This window comes from Geotrypetes seraphini, chromosome 2, assembly GCF_902459505.1.
Source record: "Geotrypetes seraphini chromosome 2, aGeoSer1.1, whole genome shotgun sequence".
NCBI lineage: Eukaryota > Metazoa > Chordata > Amphibia > Gymnophiona > Dermophiidae > Geotrypetes > Geotrypetes seraphini.
Window position 1 is genome coordinate 116485556 of NC_047085.1, and position 24673 is coordinate 116510228.

Below are 24673 nucleotides of genomic sequence, written 5' to 3' on the forward strand. Positions count from 1 at the left end.
GGCTTTAATAGAAGTAACTGTGAGCAATTGAACATATTACTTCTCCACATAGTCCCCATGCAAGATGACACATTTGTTGTATCATTCAACTAGCTTCTGGATTCTGCAGAGAAGTTTTTCGGCTGCTTCCGAAGTCAGGTGAGCATCTTTGCTTCATCATGCTTTGTCTTAATCTCTCCGGGTTGCAGTGATGCACCCATGTCTTGTCGCCAGTGACAATTCTTTCCAGAATACTCAGATCTTTCTCATACCGTCTCAGGAACTGGTCGCAACCTCCATACGCTGTTACTTGTGCAGATCAGTAAGCAATTTGGTAAACCATCGTACACAGACTTTCCTATATCCCAAGACATCATGCATTATGGCAAATGCAGATCCATAGCTGATAATCCAAATTAGCAGCCAATTGAAACACCGTTATTTTTCGGTCTTCTCTAATCAAAGCATCCGCCCTGCCAATGTGCTCTTATATGCGCAATGTTGATGGGTGACCAGAATGACCTTTGTTGGTTAAACCTGTTCTTCCCACTTTAAACCTTTTTACTAACTCATAAATCTTTCATTGATTCATGGTGTTATGTCCATATTGAGTCAATATCCAATGGTGAATTTCCATAGGTTTCACTCCCTCTGCCCAAAGAAAAAGCACTACTTCATGTTGTTCTTCAAAGGTGCAATCTTGCAATAAAGCATCCATGTTTTTGACCTTGTGGCTGCAAAACAACTACAGGTCGAGCACTGCACTGTGCATGGACAAACTATCCAACAAGCAATGCACGAGTATATATGTTGCTTTGTTCTGGTTATCATGTAATTTAACAATTGCCTTTAATTTTTGATTTGCCCTCATATCTATCTTGCCACATATAGGGCTAGATTCACTAAGCGAACCGATCGGTTTGCGACCCGATTACCCTCCGACCCGATTCACTAACCTCTGTCCCAATCATCCTCCGATCCACGCATGCAAATGAGGGGGAACGGCATTCAAATGTAGGCAGGCAGCAATTCACTAAACAAAATGAGGGACACCAACTGGGCTGACCGAATCAAAATTAAGCGACTGCTGAGGACCAGTCGCTCAGGTCCTTTCAGACTGCCCTGCCTTCTGCCACTCTGCTATCTGCCCTGCTTCTCTGTCCCGATCTCCTACTTTCAGCCCCAAACTTTCCAGCTCTGTCTGCCCCAATTGCCGCCCTGCTTCTGCCCCAATCTCCTGCTCTCAGCCCCGACTCTCCTGCTCTCACCCCCTGACTTTCCAGCACTCTGCTCCAATTGCCTTCCCCACAATGCGAGCCTGTGGTTTTAACCCACGGGTTTAAAGTGGGTTAAAACCACAGGCTCGCAAAAGTAAAAAAAAAAAAAAGAAAAAGTTTGCTGCTGCTTCAAGCATGCGCAGACCATCTACAGATGGTCTGCGCATGCATCGGGATCGCTATAGAGCGATCTGGGCGCTCGGTTGGGGGCGTGATTCCGATCACCCTCATTTGCATGAGGGCGATTCGTGAATCAGCCCCCCGGACATGGATCGGATCCGATCTGTGTCCTTAGTGAATCTAGTCCATAGTACACTAAAGAATAATATGGGGAGAATTCATCAAGATGTACTAACCGATTTATCGCATGCTAAATGCTAAGATTTCCATTATATTCCTATAGGTGTCTTAGCATTTACTGTATGCCAATCATTAGTGTGCGCTAAATTGGTCAGCGCCCCTTGATGAATTAAAGTAACTCAAAATCACAACAGACATAATAAATGAACTAGAAATGATTTAAAAGAAGCAAATGTTGCAGGCCTTCCATTTGAATTGTAGAGTGTGTCGTATTAAGCTTGTATCAAGTTCTGGGGTTATTACTGATGGGTGATAAAGGACTCAGATGGACTCATGACTGCCCTAATGTCCAACAGAAGATATAGAACTGTAGTAGAATATGAATTTCTCATCTAGAAAGGAGAGTTTGAGACTTGGATATATTTAGTTTGAGGAATATGATCCCTGCCGAGTCAGGATGCTGGGCTCTAAGGATCTTGGTCAACTCATCATGGTTTATCCATGTTATTATGATTCCTGTATCACAGTGTCTCTCAAACTTTTTTTTAGCGGAGCAAGTGTTTTTCGCAACACACTAAACAGAGCAAATGTTTATCACAGCACATTATAACTGAAATTATAAAATTGCAAAACCAACTAAAAATTGAATTTGAGAGTTATTTATTTAAAGTTATTTAAGCTGTATATGGGTAATCGAAACAATGATGAAACTAAAGTAGATAGAATAGAATTGTTAATCAATGCGATGGATGTGCTTGATGGCTCGATAGTCGACAAGTAAACACACATTTCATCTGCCACCATCGCAAAGATAAGAAGATCCAAATGGTAACAAAGCCTCGATTGCTTTGTTGCTCAAGTTAGGATAACTACTGCATAAAAAATAAAAATGAAACTAAAATTACTTGCTGTTAGTTTTTATTTATTTATTTATTCAGTTTTCTATACCGTTCTCCCAAGGGAGCTCAGAACGGTTTACATGAATTTATTCAGGTACTCAAGCATTTTCCCTGTCTGTCCTGGTGGGCTCACAATCTATCTAATATACCTGGGGCAATGGGGGGATTAAGTGACTTGCCCAGGGTCACAAGAAGCAGCGTGGGTTTGAACCCACAACCTCAGGGTGCTGAGGCTGTAGCTTTAACCACTGCGCCACACTCTCCAAACAATATAGCCAGTACTGGGGATGGTCTCAGTGTGGCTGTACTTTTCAAAGCTGTATTGTTTGTTCCTCTGATGAGCCAAACATTGGTGAAACAAGGTCGCTTGTTGGGAAGATTGGAGAAGACGTGACAGCGTTGGAGCTCAAGTCGTCTTTTGTCAGCTAAGTCCTTGAACGTGCCTCTGGGTGACTTTGCCCTTTTCTAAACCTGAGCTGTTATGTGAGAGAGTTTTTTGCCAGTGAAAATATCAAAAGCAGTTTTGATTTATACCTTTTGGTTCTATACTGCTACATTAGTCTGAGGATTTTTCTCCCTCTTTTTGGGTGCATGCTGGGTTTGAGGAGGGGGGGGTACCTCGGTGCCACGATCACACAACATTTTGAATCATTTAAAATTTACCCTCATTTCTTAAAATCTCTTCATAAATTAGCACCTAACATGGAGGCCTATTTTATATAGAATTAGAGATCAGAAATGAGATATACTCGGTTCTAGTGATATTTTAGAAAAAGATCTGCTGACAACGAAGTAAAGTTCTCCCAAGCAGGAAGTAAGCAAAAAAAAAAAAAAAAAGAGCCTCTTCTCATACAGCTTTATCAGTTGGGTGGTTTTAAAATAATATATTAAAAAATATATTTTTAGCTTGAAAACACACTGTGGGATTCTGTGTTGGGGGAGGGGCATGCCTGTTGAACTCAGTTTTGATGTGATTGTTATTTTGTAGCTTCTATTTTTCAATAGAGCTGATTTTAACCTACAGCTAAAACACCAATCCAGAACTACTTGTATTAAGTCTGTGGATGTGGTGGTATTTTTGATTTAGGTCTTTTTTTTCTACATTGCACGCTGTAAACAGCAGTGTGTGGTCTAATACACTGGTAATCTTGTTTGAAGTGGATTGTTGATAATGAATGTGACCATGCTGCAGCCAAAATAATAAGACCATGAAGGAGAGATGGCTATGGCAAACCTGTTAAGCGCAACAAAAGAGTCGTGAGGATGAGATATCAATAATTCAGCCACAGGTGTAAAGTTCACTTTATTGATAGTAGCACTGCGAGGACTCGAAGACTTGACACTGACAGTGTTTCAGCATCTATGCCTTTGTCAAGAGTCTCAATGGCTGGTAGTTCTATCACATAAATAGAGCATTCAATGCAGGTCAAATTTAGCAGGAACAGGAAAATATCTGGTGTCCAAAGTGAAACTGAGCTGTTAAGCAGACAGGATGAACCAAGTAGTTCTCCATCTACAATAATTATTACTACATTACATTACATTATATTCTGACTTATATTCCACCAAAGGCCTTACGAGTTCATAGCAGATGACAATATATTTTTATTACTGGGAACAAACCCAGTTAAACATAATGCAATGACAAATATTCAAATAGTCCAATTACAATAAAATAATCACTCACCAATTCCCTCACACATACTTCCACAGAACATAAGAAAAGCCTTACTGGTTCAGACCGATGGTCCATCAAGCCCAGTAGCCCGTTCACACGGTGGCCAATCCAGGTCACTAGTACCTGGCCAAAACCCAAGGAGTAGCAACATTCCATGCTACCGATCCAGGGCAAGAAGTGGCTTCCCCCATGTCTTTCTCAACAACAGACTAAGGACCTTTTCTCTAGGAACTTGTCCAAACCTTTCTTAAAACCAGTTACACTATCTGCTCTTACCACATCCTCTGGCAATGCATTCCAGAGCTTAACTATTCTCAGAGTGAAAAATAGTTTCCTCCTATTGGTTTTAAAAGTATTTCCCTGTAACTTCATTGAGTGTCCCCTAGTCTTTGTAATTTTTGATGGAGTGAAAAATTGATTCACTTGTACCTGTTCTAGTCCACTCAGAACTTTGTAGACTTCAATCATATCTCCCCTCAGCTGTCTCTTTTCCAAGCTGAAGAGCCCTAACCATTTTAGTCTTTCCTCATACGAGAGGAGTTCTATCCCCTTTACCATATTGGTCGTTCTTCTTTGAACCCTTTCTAGTGCCACTATATCTTTCTTGAGATAAGGAGACCAGATTATTTAATTGAATGCAATACTCCAGGTGAGGTCGCACTATGGAGCAATACAGGGGCATTATAACATTCTTAGTCTTTTTTAATAATTCCTAGCATCCTGTTTGCTTTTTTGGCCACTGCCACACATTGGGCAGAAGGTTTCATTGTATTGTCTACAATGATACCCAGATCCTTTTCTTGGGCGCTAATCCCCAAGGTGGACCCTAGCCCAGTCTTCCAATTTCCTAAGGTCCGCCTGCAATTCTTCACAATCTGCATGCATTTTAACAACTTTGAATAGTTTAGTGTCATCTACAAATTTAATCACCTCACTCATCGTTCCAATTTCCAGATCATTTATATATAAGTTAAATAGCACCGGTCCCAGTACAGACCCCTGCAGCACTCCATTGTTTACTCTCCTCCATTGAGAAAAGTGACCATTTAACCCTACCCTCTATTTTCTATCAGATAACCAATTTCTAATCTTGCCATCTATCCCAAGACATTTTAATTTTCTCAGGAGCCTCTCGTGAAGAACTTTATCAAAAACTTTCTGAAAATCTAGATACACTATATCGACTGGCTCCCCTTTATCCACATGTTTAGTCACACCTTCAAAGAAGTCAAGCAAATTGGTGAGGCAAGATCTCCCTTGGCAGAACCCACGCTGACTCCGTCTCATTAAATCATATTTGTCTACGTGTTCCACAATTTTATTTTTTATAATCATTTCCACCATTTTGCCTGGCACTGTAGTGAGGCTTACCAGTCTGTAATTAACCGGATCTCCCCTGGAGCCTTTTTTAAAAAAATCGGCGTAACATTAGCCACCCTCCAATCTTCAGGTACTACAGATGATTTTAGCGACAGGTTACAGATAGATCATTAACAGCAGGTCAGCAATTTCATGTTTGAGTTCTTTTAGTGCCCTGGGATGTATACCATCCGGTCTAGGTGATTTATCACTTTTTAACTTGTCGATTTGGCTTAAGTGCACATAAAAACCACAACCGGGGACTAGCCCCTAAATGTGCATCTCTTGGCCCCTAAATGTGCATCTCTTGGTCAATCACAGCACTTGGAAGTTACCTTTTCTTTGCAATTTAAGTATGCTCTAATTTCTATTGTCCATTGTGCTCTCAATTTTTCATACACTTAACTGAAAGAGATTTAGAAGAGCTGCAGGTTAGAACTCTTTTAGTTATGTGTATGAAAGTGTATGAAATCTCTTTCAGTTAAATACTACAGATTATATTAGTGACGGGTTACAGATCACTAACAGCAGGTCAGCAATTTCATGTTTGAGTTATTTTAGTACCCTGGGATGTATACCATCCGGTCTAGGCGATTTATCACTTTTTAACTTGTCGATTTGGCTTAGTATATCATCCAGATTCATCAAGATTTCTTTCAGTTCCTCTGCAGCATCACCCTTGAAAACCATTTCTGGTTCAGGTAGATCTCTTACATCTTCTTCCATAAAGACCAAAGCAAAAAATTTATTCAGTCTCTCCGCTATGGCTTCATCCTCCCTGAGTGCCCCTTTTGCTCCTTGATCATCCAACAGTCCCACAGATTCCCTCACAGGTTTTCTGCTTCTGATGTACCTAAAAAAAATTATGAGTTTTTGCCTGTTTTGCAAGTTTCTCTTCATATTTTTCTTAGCTGTCTTTATCAATGCTTTGCATCTAGTTTGCCAGTGCTTATGTTTCTTCTTATTTTCTTCATTTGGATCCTTTTTCCATTCTTTAAAGGATGTTTTTTTGGCTCTAATAGCCTCTTTCACATTACCTTTAAACCACGCTGGCTCTCGTTTCCTCTTCTTTCCACCTTTTCTTATACATGGAATACATCTGGTCTGGACTTCCACGATGGTATTTTTAAATAATATCTATGCCTGGTTTACAGTCCTATCCTTTGCAACTGATCCTTTTAGCTTCTTTTTAACCATTTCCTCATTTTATCATAGTTGCCCTCTCGAAAATTAAACGCCTCTACAGTAGATTTCTTTTGCGACATCACTCCCGGTTTCAGCTCAAATTTGATCACATTATGATCACTGTTTCCCCGCGGACCCAACACATTTAACTCCTGTACTATGCTTTGCATTCCACTAAATATAAAATCTAAAATAGCTCCCCCTCTTGTTGGTTCCTGGACCAGCTCTCCAAGAAGCAGTCATTTATGACATCTAGGAATTTTACCTCCCTAGCCACTCCCCGGCGTAACATTTAACCAGTGGTAATTGAAATCATACTATATCCAAATGAAAAGCATATTTCATAATACCAAATAGAAAAATTGAAAATTATGCTCGACACTATGCAGACCACCACACTGAACAAAGTACATCCAAATGCAGACCAAAATTTTTTTTACTATAATTTTCTTTACCAATAAAACAATTTATGTGGAGAAAAAAAGCCTCAGTTAACACTTCATGGGCTCAAATAACTCCACATATGTTATTTCTTCTTATAGAAATAACTAACAGTCTATTCAATCAGAAATATACATGTTCAGTTGGTAACAAACTGTTCAGGATTTATAAATGTGTGATAACAACCAGCACTACTCCAATACAGCAAAAAACTTATCTGTGTGGATGCTCTGATGTCATCAATTCTTCCATTCTCCGGATAGCGCCATCTTTGCTTTGCACAAATGCCCAAAAATGAATCCCCGTTTTGCCAGTCAAGGCTGCGTCAGGGGACTGCTAACAATCAAACAAGAACAGCGCTTCCATGAACTGTATCACACCCGAGCATCTCCACCATTTTTTGAAAGAGTTTGGATGCTATTCATTATTCAACCAGTGAGTGTTTCAAGCCTCATTCTGGTATTCCAACTGTCTCTCTCCACACATTCCAAGCCTCATTCTGGAGTCACCAGAGATTATGACTATACTACCACAGGAATCCCATAGTTCTTTTTCTGTCCCCATGGGGATTCCATGGCAACTTCTTCCACACCTGTAGGAATTCTGTAATCCTTACGCAGCTTTCTATCCCAAAGTAGCTCCACTGTGTCTGGCCCCAAAGACTGTATTACACTAGTGCTGATGATGAATGTACATGAATGGGGATTTGGATCATTCCAACCTGGCCTGCAGTTATTTGGTTTGTTTAAGGGTATGTAGATCAAAATGCCTTTATTAGTCATCTTTTACCATTTGTCTGAAAACAAATGCATACCTCTAATATACATGTTTAGGTTTCCAAGACTCATTGCATAGACTCCAATCTGATTTCCCTTCTCTGGACTTCCTCAGATCTATCTATATCTTTCTTGAATTGAACATAATTCTCTAGGCGAGGTCCCACTCATTACCTATACAAAGGCAATCTCATCTTTTCTACTTTCTTCTTCTTGCACCCTAGTATCATTCTCTACTGTTTTCCTACCTCAAAAGAAGCAACAATCAAGGGCAAAAGAACTTACAGTTTCCTTTTGAGCATGCAAGGGTTACCTGTTTTTCTCAATGTCAAACAGTATATAGTGAACAGGAGACTTGACCTGGCCTCTCTAGATTCACAGCTTTGTGTCTCATTAATACTGCTGGATGAGATAGCTCTCAATACCAAGTGCATGACCAGAAAACAATCTATTTTTATGGTGAGGCAAATCAACAACAAAAAACCCCCATCAAAACATATTTTCTACAGTGCCACCACTTAACCTATTTGCTTGTCTCAGGTTTACTATAATTCTCTGGATGTTAGAAATCTGCATATTTCAAAAACACTGATAAATGAACAGGAAGATCCTGGCCTAGATGACTCACTCTACCAGATGTGCTTCACCAAGTAATAACTGTTCTAAAGAATGCAAAAATAAGATGGCCAAGCTTCAGTGCACTGCACAATATATACAATAATGTACAATCAGCCATAAAAAGACCGACTATTCCATCCACTTTGCACAGAGACACTCTTAAGGATACATATACCTGGATATATATGGTATTAAGATATACTCTGGAATTAAGATATAATCAAGATATACTCTAAGGCCTTGATTCTATAAATGGCGTCTAACTCCTAGGCACCATTTAGTGCAGTTGTCAATCATCAGCTAGGCGCCATTTATAGAATCACACCTAGTGGCGCTTAAGCATTCATAAGCACTGAATTGTTAGGCACACTCAAGTTTCAAGTTTATTAAAAGATTTTTTAGACCGCTTAATCAAATATCTAAGCGGTTTACAATGTAGAATTACATAAAAACTTATAACTTTATAAAAACAAATAAAACAAGGGGAACTAAAAGACAATCTGATTATTAAAAGCACAAGACGTACGGACCAACTGCCAACAATAGGGGAGTGGGAAAGAACTACAATTTTTATAGGAAAGATTCAACATAAAAGGAAAATACGATAAGCTGGGGTAAAAGATTAATCATTTACTTTATATTTTAAGTTTTTGAAATTTTTTTAAAAAATTTTAAACTTTCAAAATTTTAAAATATTAAATTGTCAAAATATTATATTATAAAACTTTAACAAGATAGAATATTAAAATATTAAAATAAAGAGTATTAAAATATGCCCTTAAAAGGTAGTTATCCAAAGGCGTCTTGGAACAAGAATGTTTTCAGTTTTGATTTAAATTGCCATTTAGGCCAGGCCTTTTTTTAAATCTAAATGAGTATGCTTAAGGTAGGCGCCTACCGGTGCCTAAGTAAAACCATACCCAAAATCTACCCTTAATCATGCCTACTTTCTGCAGATGCCTACCAGAAAGGTGTAGGTGCCTAGCAGAAAATTAATTTTTTTTAATAGCACTGTTCAATTATCAACACGGATTAAGTCAATTAAAAATATTAAGCTAGGCATCTAGATCAGCTAGGCACGCCAATCTAGGCGCTTAACTATAGGTGCCTTTTATAGAATTAGGGCCTAATTGCTTCTGAAGAGGGTTCAAAAGCTTGCCTTTTAGTAACTTCATGTCGGAGCAATTAAAGGAAGCACAACTTTCAAAGAAGTCAAGTTTCTCTAAGATCTACAGAACTGTGTGAAGTCTGTACCATGTGTTATATAAAACAGAAATATATTTATAAAGGAAATAACTTCTAATGGTAAGCAGAAGATCCAATAATTCAGCATCAAATAAAAAAAATATGGGGAGCTACATTATGCAAAATATTCTTAGTACAACTGGTGAACGGACCTTGTTTACCCACTACTAACACCATTTTCTTATCAGGAATCACTGCTGCAATGTTTTGCGCCTGTTTTTTGAAACCAGGATTTCAAAGAAAGTTAAAAAAAAAAAAAAAAGCAAGGGAAGGAGGTTTAGTAGTAGCAAGAAAGCAAACCATTACTGTATTTGCCTGTCAAAATGAAACAGATGAAAAGGAAATAAACAAGTCTGAGAATTTCATCCCCTACAAGTATCTGGTGTGATAAACAGAGAAGCACAGTGAACTGTATAAAATGAAACTACAACTGAGATTAACACACGCATCTCAATCTGAGCATGAACATAAAAAGCTATGAAATTAATGACTTTCTTTGTATTATAGTGTGTATTTAGAGTGTGGTGTTACTGCAAAGATGTTCTTGGACCTCTCATACAACTATGGGTACATTGGTGGTTAGTGAAAGAACACCAAGCAATGAATGAGAGGACATAAGAATAGCCTTACTGGGTCAGACCAATGGTCCATCTAGCCCAGTATCCCATCCTCATGGTGGACAATCCAGGTCACTAGTACCTGGCAGAAACCCAAATGGTAGCAATATTCCATGCTACCGATCCAGGGCAAGCAATGGCTTTTAAAACCTTTTTAATACCAGCTCTGTTAACTGCTCTTACCACATCCTCTGGCAATATGTTCCAGAGCTTAACTATTCTCTGAGTGAAAAAATATTTCCTCCTATCAGTTTTAAAACCCTGTAATTTCATCGAGTGCCCCCTAGTCTGGCATACAAACATCGATCCAGTCGTACCCGTTCTACATCACTCAGGATTTTGTACACATCATATCTCCTCTTAGTCATCTTTTTTCCAAGCTGAAGAGCCTTAACCTCTTTAGTCTTTCCTCAAATGAGAGGAGTTCCATCCCCTTTATCATCTTGGTTGCTCTTCTTTGAACCTTTTCTAGTTCTACTATGTATTTTTTGAGATAAGGTGACCAGAACTGAATGCAGTACGCAAGGTGAGGTTGCACCATTGAGCGAAACAGAGGCATTATAACATTCTGACCCAGATGCACTAAAGAGGATCGGTAAGACCGTGTGGGTCTGCTCCGATCCAATTTTTGACCGATTCAAAAAGAGCTATTCATGCACTAAAAGATTTGCATGCAAATGATTCATGCGAAGGTTTGTTGAAATCTCTGACACTCCTGTCCAATTCATTGCTTTAAGAGCAACTCTCATACATGCGCAGAGCCTGCAGGGGAAGCCCGAACATGGGAGAGGCAGGGGAAAGCCTCCTGCCTCTCAGCTGTATGGGGTAGGAAACTTTTTTAAAAAAAAAAAAATAAAATGGGCACAGATGCTATGCATGTTACACACACAATATCTGCTCCATTAAAAAAAAAGCCCCCCACCTCACTGTTGACTGCCCTCCCCGACAAGCAACGACAAATGTGGCACTGGGAATCCCTTTCCTGGCACCAGGAATACCCTCTCCCCCACACTAGCAAAAAATCAGCAGGAGGGATGCCCATTCCCTCCTGCCATGCTGCCCCCCCTGCACAAGAAAAGAATGGCAGGAGGATGCCCAATCCCTCTTGCCACTGAAGTTCACTCCCAAGCCAGGTGCCCCCTCCCCAAAAAAGACAGGAGGGATGCCCACTCCATCCTGCCACCATATGCTCCCCTGAAACCCCTCCCCCACCATACCTTTTTTCATAGATGGAAGCAGGAGGGAAGCATGGTCCCTCCACCTTCATGGCCCACCAATCCAAAATGGTGCGCCTTCCCTCTTCAGTTCATCATGTGATGCTTGAGGAGGGGCCCAAGGTCCTGATTAGCTCAGATGCCTAAGGCCCCCTCCCCCTGCATTACATGGGATACAGAGGGAAGAGCCCAAGGCCCTGATTGGTTCAGGCGCCTAACGTGGGAAGGGACTTAGGCATCTGAGCAAATCAGAGTCTTGGCCCTTCCCCATGTATCACATGATGCACCAAAGAGGGAAGGCCTGCCATTTTGGATCGGCAGGCCAAGAAGGTGGAGGGACCATGCTTTCCTCCATGGGGGTGGGAGGTGGGTATTCTGGGTGAGCATCCAGTGGCAGGAAGGAGTGGGCATCCCTCCTGCAGTTTAAATGCCATGGAGGGAAGTGGTCATAATGGCAGGAGGGACTGGGCATCTCTTCTGTCATTTTATCACATGGGGAGAGTGTGGTCACCATGGCAAGAGGGAGTGGGTATTCCTCCTGCCGTTATCACTGTCACAGAGGGAGGGGGAGAGTTGGTTTCCGGTGTGTCGGGGAAGGCCATCATTGGCTAGAAGGGTGTTTTTTTCTTTTTTTAATGGACAACATGCACAGCATCTATGCCCATTTAAAAACAAAAGGGCTAAACTATGGTTAGACAGGTAAGCTATTGGTCTTGCTGGATCACTAAAAGCGATCATTTTTTCTTGTGCATTGGGAAGCCATGTTAGAGCATCAATAGCTCTACTAGTTTACATGGTATTTCCAATATTAATGAGCTTATTTGCATTGTCGGATTGGAGAATGAGTGATAGTGCAGAAAACCACACAGTGAGCCATTTTCTGCATCGGGCCGTCAAACGTGATTGTCGCTAAAGCTGTCAAAACAGATTTAGCAACGATCACTGGCTTTAGTGCATCTGGGACTCAGTCTTGTTTACCATCCTTTTTCTAATAATTCCTAGCATCCTGTTTGCTTTTTTGGCACCTGCCACACATTGAGTAGAAGATTTCAGAGTATACAATGACTCTCACATCTTCTTCTTGAGCGCTGACCCTCAAGGTGGACTCTAGCATCTGGGTTATTCTTCCCAACGTGCATCACTTTGCATTTTTCTACATTAAATTTCATCTGCCATTTGGACGCCTAGTCTTCCAGTTTCCTAAAGTATGCCTGCAAATTTTCACAGTCTGTATGCATTTTAACAGCTGTGTTTTCTGCAAATGTAATCACCTCACTCATCGTTCCAGTTTCCAGATTATTTATAAATAAGTTAAATAGCACTGGTCCCAGAACAGATCCATGCAGCACTCCACTATTTACCCTTCTCCAATGAGAAAATTCTACAATGTCTACATCTTTGTTGGCATCCATTTTATTCTGTTCTACAACTCGTTCAGTTTATACAACCATTCTCTTTTTCTTTCTCAGGGTAACCCCTCCACCCCTATTTCCACCTTTACATGGGAAGTACTCTACAAGTGAGAAGCATCAGAAATGCGTGGACCACTTAGGAGTTTGAAATCACAGCTGTAGTTCCCAATTTGCCATATCGTCCCCCACCACCATTATACTTAAAAAATCTATTGATTATTTTATTTAAGAAATTTCTATTACACTTTAACATACGTTTCTAAGCACAGTACAATAAGACATACATAATAAAAATAACAATATTTAAAACAAAACTACATTGTCAATATATTTTATATCAAAAGTCATATATTTGCCACCAAGTCCAAATTTAAATTGTAAGGGTCAATATTCAGATGCCGGTTGAACAAATATGTCTCTAGCATGACCTTAAACCTTTTGTAACAAACTTCTGCCTTAATCGCTTTAGGTAACCTATTCCAAAGATCTGGTGCAGGCCAAAAGAAAGCCCTTTCCCTGATAATAGCCCAATGAGCTATTCTGAAATGAGATGACGACATTCTAAAATCCTGTAAAGATCTTAGGCATCTTGTTGGTGTTTACAGAGTTGTCCACCTATTAAGATAGGCAAGTTCCTGTTCCCACAGTGCCTTATGTGCTAAGCAGAGCAGTTTTAATTTATATCTAAAGAGCATTGGTAGCTAATGGAACTTCTTATACAGTGGGGTAACATAGTCAAAAAAGCAGTGTTTCCTAACAACCCATGTTTTGAAGCATCTGAAGCCTCTTTGTGAGAGTATGTGGCAGAACTAAGTAGACCATGTTACCGTAGTCTAGACGTCTCTTCCCTTGTAAACCGATTAGAACTGTTTGTCGTATGGCGGTATATAAAAATAAAGTTATTATTATTATTAATGTATATAATAATGTTTGTCGAGCAGACTCTGCAACATTTCTTTACTGAGTGAAGTTGTCTAATAATTAAGAAACCCCTCCTAACAACTGTCGATACTTGATCACTAAATGTAAGAGCTGAATCATAAGAACATAAGAAGTTGCCTCCACTGGGTCAGACCAGAGGTCCATCTCGCCCAGCGGTCCGCTCCCGCAGCGGCCCATCAGGTTCGTGACCTGTGAAGTGGTTTCTGACCACTTCTATAACCTACCTCAAGTTCTATCTGTACCCCTCTATCCCCTTATCCTCCAGGAACCTATCCAAACCCTCCTTGAACCCCTGTACAGAGTTCTGGCCTATCACATCCTCCGGAAGCGCGTTCCATGTGTCCACCACCCTCTGGGTAAAAAAGAACTTCCTAGCATTTGTTCTAAACCTGTCCCCTTTCAATTTCTCCGAGTGACCTCTAGTGCTTGTGGCTCCCCACAGTTTGAAGAATCTGTCCTTATTCACTTTCTCTATGCCCTTTAGGATTTTGAAGGTTTCTATCATGTCCCCTCTAAGTCTCCTCTTCTCCAGGGAGAACAGCCCCAGCATTTTTAACCTGTCAGCGTATGCAAAATTTTCCATACCTTTTATCAGCTTAGTCGCCCTCCTCTGCACTCCCTCGAGTACCGCCATGTCCTTCTTGAGGTATGGCGACCAGTATTGAACACAGTACTCCAGGTGCGGGCGTCCTGGTTGTGATACCCTTTTTGATGATGCCCAGCATTCTGTTTGCTTTCTTTAAGGCTGTCACACACTGAACCGATGGTTTCAGTGATGTGTCGACCATCACCCCCAGGTCCCTTTCCAGTTTACTCACCCCTAGCAGTGTTCCCCCCATTTTGTAGCTTAACATCGGGTTCTTTTTCCCTACATGCATGACCTTGCATTTCTGTACGTTAAAACTCATTTTCCACTTTTTTGCCCAGTCTTCTAGTCTCGTTAAGTCCCTTTGCAGGTCTTCACAGTCTTCCATGTTTCTAACCCTGCTGCAGAGTTTGGTGTCGTCAGCAAATTTGATAACCTCACATTTTGTCCCCATCTCCAGATCGTTAATAAATATATTAAACAGTAGAGATCTCAGCACCGACCCCTGTGGAACTCCGCTCGTGACCCATTGCCAGTCTGAGTATTGGCCTTTTACTCCAACCCTCTGTTTCCTGCCTGCCAACCAGTGTTTGATCCATCGGTAGATATCCCCTTGCACCCCGTGGTTCCACAGCTTTTTAAGTAGCCGTTCGTGAGGTACCTTGTCGAAGGCTTTTTGAAAGTCAAGGTAAATGATGTCTATTGGTTCCCCCCTATCTATCTGGCTGTTTATTCCCTCAAAGAAGTACAGCAAGTTCGTGAGGCACGACCTTCCCTTGCAGAAGCCATGCTGGCTCGCCTTCAGTTGTCCATTGTTTTCTATGTATTCGCAGATTGTGTCCTTTACCATTGCTTCCATCATCTTTCCTGGAACCGAGGTCAAGCTCACAGGCCTGTAGTTTCCTGGGTCACCCCTTGATCCCTTCTTAAAGATGGGCGTGATATTTGCTATTTTCCAGTCCTCTGGGATCTCCCCAGTTTTTAGGGAGAGGTTACATATTTGGCGAAGTGTCTCTGCAATTTCATTTCTCAGTTCTTTTAGTACCCTTGGGTGGATGCCGTCCGGGCCCGGTGATTTGTCGCTCTTTAGTCTGTCAATCTGTCTGAGGACATCCTCTTTGCTTACCTCTAGTTGTACCAGCCTTTCTTCGTGTTCTCCGTTTATAATCACCTCGGGTTCTGGGATATTGGATGTGTCCTCTCTGGTGAAGACTGACGAGAAGAAATTGTTTAACCTGTCAGCTATCTCTTTTTCCTCCTTTATCGCTCCTTTCCTGTCTCCGTCGTCCAGTGGTCCCACTTCCTCTCTGGCTGGTTGTTTCCCTTTCACATACCTGAAGAAGGGTTTGAAGTTTCTTGCTTCTCCTGCCAGTCTTTCCTCATATTCTCTCTGCTTTCTTGACCTCTTGATGACATTCTTTCTGGTGTCTTTTGTGCTCTTCCTGGTTTTCCTTTGTTGGTTCCTTTTTCCATTTCTTGAAGGATGATTTCTTGTTGCTTATCGCCTTTTTAACTGCAGTTGTTATCCATGCTGGGTTTCTAGTTCAATTTTTTTTGCACCCTTTCCTAAACCTTGGGACGTACAGGTCTTGCGCCTCGAGCACTGTGCCTTTAAGCAGTGTCCAGGCTTCCTTTACGGTCTTCACCTTCCCTGAGCTGTTGCTGAGCTTTTTTCCTACCATTTTCCTCATGTCTTTGTAGTTTCCTTTTCTGAAGTTGAGTGCTGTCGTTGTGGTTCTTTTCACCTTTGATGCTCCCATGTTTAATTTGTACTGGATCATGTTGTGATCGCTGTTCCCCAATGGTGCTAGTACCACCACTTCCTTTGCGGGTCCCTCTAGGCCGTTGAGGATTAGGTCTAGAGTGGCCTCCCCTCGCGTTGGTTCCGTGACCAGCTGCTCCATGAAACAGTCCCTTATCGCCTCTAGGAATTTAGTTTCTCTCGTGCAATTTGAGTGCCCAATGTCCCAGTCTATTCCCAGATAGTTGAAGTCCCCCATAACCACCACCCTTCCACTTTTGCACACCTGCCTCAGTTCGGCCTCCAGGTCCAGGTTGTTTGCTTCTGGCTGTCCTGGTGGGCGATAGTACAGTCCCAATTTGATGTCAGCTCCTTCCCCTCCTGTCAGCTTAATCAAAAGTCATACCCAAATATTTAAGGGTAGAGACCAGTTGGATAGGATTGACAAACAGCATAGGTATCAATGCAGGACATTTGTTAATCCCTGTAAACAAGAGGCTACAGATTTAGAAGTATTCAAGACTAATATGTGCTCTTGAAGCCAATCAACAGATCTTGCTCTGAAAATTTAGTGAGTTGGATGACATTGGCGGCTTAGGGGGGAACCTTGAGAAAGCTTGTGCAAAACATATTGGGTCCAATTTTCCCAGGTTGAACTGAATGAGAGAAACGTTTAAGAATATATGCACACTAGTATTTTAGCCCGTTACATTAACGGGTGCTAGAATATAGTCTGTCTGTCTTTATTTCTGTCTCTCTCTGTCCCACTGTCTTTCTTTCTGTCTGTCTCTCTCCCTGGCCCCCTTTGTCTGTCTGTCTTTCTGTGTCTCTCCCTGTCCCTGTGTCTTTCTTCTTTTCTTTCTGTCTCCCTTCCTCCTGCTGGTGCTAGAATATATGTCTGTCTTTCTTTCTGTTTCTCTCCCTACCCCTGTCTTTTTCTTTCTGTCTCTCTTCCTCCTGCTGTCTTTCTTTCTGTCTCTCTCCCTCCCTGGCCCCCTTTGTCTGTCTGTCTTTCTGTGTCTCTCCCTGCCCCTGTGTCTTTCTTCCTATCTCCTTCCCTGCTTCCCTGTGCAGCAGCCGCAGCATTCCCTCTCCCTCCATTTCCCTGTGCATCATCATTTTTTCCCTCAGTCTAGCTTCTCCTGCCCCTCCTAAACTCACTACTTTAAACTTCGGCCCGGCCTGTAGGTCAGGGGTTTCTCAGGCTGACCGCCACCCGCTGCTGGTGGCTCCATGCTCCGTGCTCGCCCGCCGCGGCCGACATCCACCTCGGGGGAAGAGAGAAAGAGAGAGAGATTCGCACGCATGCGCACTCCTACCTGCGGTGCCCTATAACGCATGGAAAACGGGAGCATACAGGTGGGAGTGCGCATGCGCAGCTTAGGGTTTTATTATATTAGATTTAAAAATACAAAATAAGTTACTATTAAGTTAAATACAAAAATACAAAAGATGGAGCCAGTGACAATTTGATATGTAAAGCTTGCCGCTATGAAAGTTTATTGAGCGGTGGAGTGGTGCCGCTGAGGCTTGGTAGAAAAAAATAAAGCTGGTTAGAAGGTTAATTTACTTGGAGTAAGCAAGTGAATGTTGATAGCTTAAAGGTCTCCAAGTGTAGCCATTATATTTAAAAAGAGAAGATCACTTGGAGCCAATCAGCCACAATACGCAACCCTTCTAGATTTATACCCTCGATGTATCCTCTGAAAAATCCAAATCTTCGCTCTTCAATCTCACTCATTTCTGCTGCTCTAGTTTCCTTCTGTATGATTTACTTGTTAATTTACCTGCATTTTGGTAGTTCAGTTTGAAAGGCAGTCAAGCATTATTTAAACTACTGTACTGTATATTCCTTCTGCAGAGAGCTTATGAGATCTCTCTCGGGACCGTGCCTTCTGCAAAGCTTCAGAGGAAACCAGCGGGCAAGTTGAAGACTAATGTGTAAAAGTATTTAGACTTGAGGGGAAAGTCTAAATATATGTTTGGCTGATATAGTGCTGGTTGCAAGTGATATGTCACCAGCTGGAATGTTGCACTTTTGCATCAAATTGAAAAAAGAAAGAGATTTAGTTTTTAAAATGCTGCTAGGCAAATTGTTTCGTTCTGTCAGTACCAAACTGAAACTCCCATACAACATTACAAATAGACTTTCATCTCACTATTCAAAAGAGCCCCTCAGTTTTGCCTATGCATCAGCAGGGATCACCAGCATGCAAATCTCTTTCTTTCTATTTTTTTTTTTCTTGCTAAGGCAGAAGAAAGAGGAAACAGGCTGCACTGCCTCACAGCACAGTCATTTCCCAACTAGCACACCCAGAAATCCACAGAGAAAAATATATTGCACTTGACATCACAAACAAGAGGAAACATCTTGAAGCAGAAAGAAACTTCCACACCCCTTTCTTTTTCTTTAAATTTGTTATTAATAAAGCTTATAACATTTTGGATCTAGATTAATTGTCAGCAGGTGAGGCTATGGCAAAATCACTTTTGATTTTAACAATTTAGGGACCATTTTACAAAGCTGCGGAAAACACTAATGCGTGCTTACCACAGGAAGAAATGGCTTACTGCAGGGAGTGCTGAGGCATCTCAAAGTATGGAGGATATGAATGCGCTACCTACATGTTAAAAAGAAATTTTAGCGCTAGGGGAGGGTCTGGATGTGTTCTGCACTAATCCGTTAGTGTGTTGGCATTGGCATGCACTAACCAGTTATCACAGGTTTAGTGCGCGAGTCCCTACCACCTACAAAATAGGTGGCAGTAGGGGCTCATACACTAATGGCCATTAATACGAAAGTGAGGAAAATCAGCCATTTTACTCCAGTGGTAAAAATGGCCTTAGCGCACAGGAAGCCACTTTTTACCGCTCTTCGGTAAGTTTTTGAGGGGCTTTCTTATTAAGATGCACTAAGAAATGGACTTAGCATATTTTAATGCAGGACTCTTCCACATGTTCAGTCCATTTCTAGTCTGTCCCTAAAACAGGTGTTCTGCCCCCATTTTATGTGGACATTTTCTTAGTTCTTTTATAAATCAAGCATATGTGTTTATTCTTAGATGTGTAAGTAAAGTGTGCTGTGTGGACTTAAATCCCCAGAAAGCTATCTCAGAGAGCCTGGCTGCAACTAGAAAGCATGGGCCTGCCTTCTTTAGCTTCTGTGAGAGAACAGTATTCATTTTGTAAAACCGCATTGCTGCATGAAAACCTGAGTCTAGTATTGTCCTCTCATCAGGTTTTCACCCTTTATTTCCGCTAGTCTAATACAGTTTGGATTCAATATCTAAGTTGTGTTATTTCCCACAAAGTGGGTAGACAAACTCATAGGCGTCAGAATGGGGGGGGGGGCTCACAGGGGCTGTGGCCACCCCAAAAATTCCTGATGCTTCGGGTCCTCACGCTTACCTCCTCTTCTGTCCTTCCTGCCCGCCATCGCTATTATTTTAAAGGCAGCTGTGGTGAAGCGTTCACTAGATGAGACTTCTACTGTCGGCCTGCCCTGGAACTCTTGATTCAGCAGCAACTTCCTGTTCCTGCCTAGACGGGGGCTGCTGAATCAAGAGTTCCACTGCCTATGGACACACTCCCAGCTTTCCTTTGGATAGGTTGTGCTGGTAGGGTAAGAAGATTCTGTACATAAAGTTAGACTGCCTTGAAATCTTCAAATTGTAAGTGTTTATTCTTTACTTCAAGTTATTAAAGAAAGTTGTGTCAGTACTATATATGTTCTTATGTAAACTGCTTAAATCTAGGCGGTCTATAATTTTTTTAAATAAATAAGGAAACTACAGTCTGGCAATAGCACTAAGGTTACAGAAGTAAGGGTTAACTGAAAGGGATTCTCAGAGAAGTGCCAGTCTAATGCAGTGCATGGCCACGAGGAGTCTCTGTTTTTCTGTACAAGACCTGAGGAGTTTCAGTAAAATCTATGGTAAGACTGTTTAGTGAAGCCTGAACCCAGCATAATAGGGCTTTTATCTTTTGGCAGATCCAGAGCTAATTCTTCCTTTAATACAAGAGACCTGCAAAAATATTAACAAGACAGTACTCTCCACCTTATATTCTGGAGGCATTAAGGCCCCGATTCTATAAAAAGTGCCTACTATTAGATGCCTAGATCAGCACACCTAGCCGATCTAGGCGCCTAACCAAATTTTCTAATTGGTACAATTGGCACGGTTAATTGAAAAGCATCACTAAAAACTAATTAAAAAAATAAAAAATTAATTTTCTGGTAGTCACCTAACTCGGTAGGCATGATGTAGGTGTCTATCCTGAGGCAACTACCCAGAAAGTAGGCATGTTTAGGAGCAGAGTTTGGGTATGGATTAAGTTAGACACCGGTAATTTAGGCCAAGAAAACCCTGGCCTAATATACCAATGTCTACGTTGTACACGCCTACTGGCACCTAACTCAATTTAGTCACCACTAGGCATGATTCTACAAACAGCACTTACCGTATTTTCACGCATATAACGCGCGCGTTATACACGATTTTACAAACCGTGCATAACCATGCGCGTTATACGCGTGAGCGTGTTTTACAACTTTTTTTTTACATAGTTCCCCCCTGACGTCCGATTCACCCCGCAGGACTGCTCGCACCCCCACCCCGAAGGACCGCTCGTACTCGCACCCGCACCCCCACCCCGAAGGACCGCTCGCACCCCCACAGCCTCCCCCCCCCATCATGGAGAAGCTCCTACCGTTGTCCTGCTGCTTCCTCTGCCGGCGGTCCCGGCCCATCTGTGAGCCCTGCGTCTGCACTGCTTCCTCTTCCGGCGGTCCCGCCCTTTCTCTGACGTCAGAGACGTCAGGTCCTGCGGGGGGGGGGGGTTGAATCGGACGTCGGGGGGATCAGGCTTTCAGGGTGGAGACAGGACTTCAAGGGGGAGAGGAGAGTCGGGGCGGGCGAAAAGAGAGTCGGGGCAGCCAGAGGAGAGTCGGGGCGGGCGAAAGGAGAGTCGGGGCAGCCAGAGGAGAGTCGGGGCGGGCGAAAGGAGAGTCGGGGTGGCCAGAGGAGAGTCGGGGCGGGCGAAAGGAGAGTCGGGGCGGCATGTACGGTATACGGGTGTGCGCGGTATATAAAAATTTCTTTACATAAATTACAGTTTCCCGCGTGCTATACCCGTGTGCGTGTTTTACACGGGTGCGCGGTATATGAGTGAAAATACGGTAATTTTGAATGACATGCGGTAAGTGTCGTTTTCCCTAGGTGCCTATCAAGTTAAGTGCCGGTTATGGAATTAGGCCTTAAGTGCTCCTGTGTTAAATCTGCCCTATCCAGTTGCTCCCGGATTCTATATATGGTCCTCAAATTGCCTGCAAAAGTTTGGGTTAATTGTGTAACAAGCCAATTAGCACCAAAAATTGGGCACTAACAAATTATTGGTGTTAACAGGATTTTCACGCACATTTTGCTAAGCACTATTCTATAAAGATGCATGCTTATATCTTTTAGTGTACAACTGAAAGGGGGCATGGTCATGGGTGGGGGCACAGGTAGGTCAGGGGCATTCACTAAAGATATGCACAGAATTATAGAATTTGGGGAATCCAGGTCTAATTTATGCACAAGGATTTATAGCAGATTTCAGTTGATGTAAACTCTCATACCCAAAGTTGCTGCAGATCCTGGTGTTATGCATTATTCTATAAACAATGTTCAATTCAAGAGTATTGTTTATACAACAGTACATATCGTGCAATTTTTCAGCACCCAAATTTGAACGCCATATACTGAGTCTAGTCCTTAGCCAGTACTAATTCACAGACACTGTCCATTCAAGTTTCAAGTTTCAAGTTTATTAGGTTTTTATATACCGCCTATCAAGGTTATCTAAGCGGTTTTACAATCAGGTACTCAAGCATTTTCCCTGCCCATGACATGCCCCATCCAGATAAATTACTGCAAAAACACTTTAACATATTGTGCGGTAAAGCCTATTTGCCCACAGGCAATTCAAGCCCCTCCCAAGGGATGGGGCCAGAGGACTCTGAGCAAATCAGGGTCTTCCAGATATCTACTTATGGCAGATTCAGCCATGGGGCGTCATTGTCATGCGTGCAATTGTCAGAGAACATTTGTCGGGGGCACAATTGCCATGCACGGATTTGTCAGGAACAAGTAGGACTCAGATGGAGCAATAGGTTTGCTTACTGCCATTTACGACACTATTGGGCATCCTTAGATAAAACACAATTGAGTACACATATGGGGGATGTCCTGCGTTAGCTGTTTGTCCCGGACGGAGAGGGCACAGACTCAGTATCTCACTTATATAACGTATTGGGTGGGTTGTTACCCCGTAGAGAATTCAGTGGTTATAGTCAACATTAGGGGGACAACTTGGGCCTCGACCTCTCACAGTGGGACTTATATGTTAATTTAAGGGGGTATCCCCGCATTGGCGCAAAGTGCTTGGTTGTGCGAATGCTATTACAGAGTATTAATGAGGGGTTATTACTCACAACATCAATTGTATTGTAGTGCGGGGATAGCTATGGACTTTTGTGTGAAACATGGACGGGACAGCAATACCTTAGAACATGCTTTTTGGCAATGCTCCTGCATTAGACAATACTGGAGCCGCATAGTGGGATTTATGCTCAAGATCACACATAAGCCTATCGAGGGAACGGTCTCCCAGCTGGTATTGGATGTCTCACGAGCATTTGGGGCATTGCCTGCAGCAACAACTCTGTTATGTCACAAAATGTGTTTGGTGGCACGCAAGCGTATTTTGCAATATTGGGCATCAAAAGATACAACTGCATATTGGCACTGGCGTAATTTGCTTCATCAATTGGTCAGTTGGGAGGACAGGGATGTCCGAGGGAAATGGAAGGAGAGGAGACTTCGATTTGAAAATCTGGGGGCCCTATTTAACGCAATTGCATCTGAGAGGACGCAGTACCTTGCTTAATGAGTTGTGAATGGGTATGTAGGTAAACGAGGGATTTCTTGCTTCATAGATTGCCACAGGTTGGAGGAGGGTAGTTGGGATAGTGAGGATGGGGGTGGGGGGGGAAGGGACAGGCATATGGGGAGGGAGGGTGTAGAAGGGAGCAGGATTGGGGGAGGGGCACTTCTTTCAAAAGGAAGAAGGGGATAGGTGAATGTTGAGAGAGGGAGGGCAGTTCTGTTGTATAACTATGGTTCAAACCAATTGGTGTGCTTTTTGCTCTCGTTTATTCTGTCATTGCAATGTTAGTATACTGTGTTGTTCCCAATAATCATTAATCACATTGGGCAGAGGGGACAGAAGGGAGGGGGTGGAGGATGGCACAATAACTATTGTAAAATCTGAGATGACCTGGGATGCATTGTATTGTGTTGTTTATTGTGGACGTTGTGTGCAGTCATCAATAAAAAACATTTAAACTTATTTCTAATATACTGACTGCAAGACCAAAATAATTTCTTTCCAACATTTTGTTGGGTTGGAAAGAATAAAATATAATCTACCACAAAATGTTTCCTTCTGAATGTAAAGTTTGCAATAAAAACATTCTTTTGTGGTTGTTTATTATTAGCTTTCACAATATGTTAAGAACTGAAGGCTCATAAAAACTTACCCATCCAAACTTCACCAAACTGACCAGCTCCAAGCTTCTTTACTAGTTTTATGGACTCTCTTTGAATCTCCCATGCATCCTTATCCCAGGGTTTCTGTGGTTTGGGGCTCATACATGGTTTTTCAAGCTTTCTGCACAGACCATCTGCCTGCTCTACACATTCCACAAAAAAGAATGAAAAATTACATTTTGCTGAACACAATTTCATTTGAACAGGAAGATTACCGCTTTGGGTGCTTTAAGCCAATACCAACAGCATTTAAGACTCTCTCAATGGTGAATTCCAAACAATATGCTTGTACTTTTACATGGAAAACTACAGATAGCATTACAGGGGCGATTTTATTTCCAAGTTGATGTTACTGATATCAACAAGTTTACAGTTGTAGATTTAAAATAAAGGCACCACCAGGTCAAAATTCAAAAGCTCCAGTTTTCCAGGGTTCAACCAAGAATTATGCAAGCAAGTCTATCTTATGAATAATCAATACACTTCTCCCTCCGTATTCGCTATGATAGGGGATTAACAGACCCACGAATACAGAAAAACCACGAATAACTTTTTCATGTTATTCGCTGTTTTCTATTAAAAACCATCGTGAATATGGTGAAACCACGAATAACATGGTGGGAGACCTGGCATGTTCCTGAAGGAGAGGCAAAACACGGTGAAGAAAGTGCTGGGAATCAACGATTTTCTCTGTAAATGCTTGGATTCAGTGATTTCTCTATGCAAGCTGACGTAATTGGGGGGGGGGGGGGGGAGCCAGCAAGCTAAAAAATGCAAATAATCGAAACCGCGAATACAGAGGGAGAAGTGTA

General features: G+C 42.0%; 1 protein-coding gene across 11 annotated transcripts in view; it reads right to left on the reverse strand.

Annotated features, from left to right (window-relative positions):
- Positions 1–24673, reverse strand: part of LYN (LYN proto-oncogene, Src family tyrosine kinase) — a 242633-nt gene that overhangs the window by 28808 nt on the left and 189152 nt on the right. For all 11 annotated transcript variants that reach the window (XM_033933634.1, XM_033933638.1, XM_033933635.1 and 8 more), the window contains exon 8: positions 23852–24004. In XM_033933634.1, coding sequence (XP_033789525.1) covers positions 23852–24004 — 153 coding nt within the window. The remainder of the gene's footprint in view (positions 1–23851; positions 24005–24673) is intronic.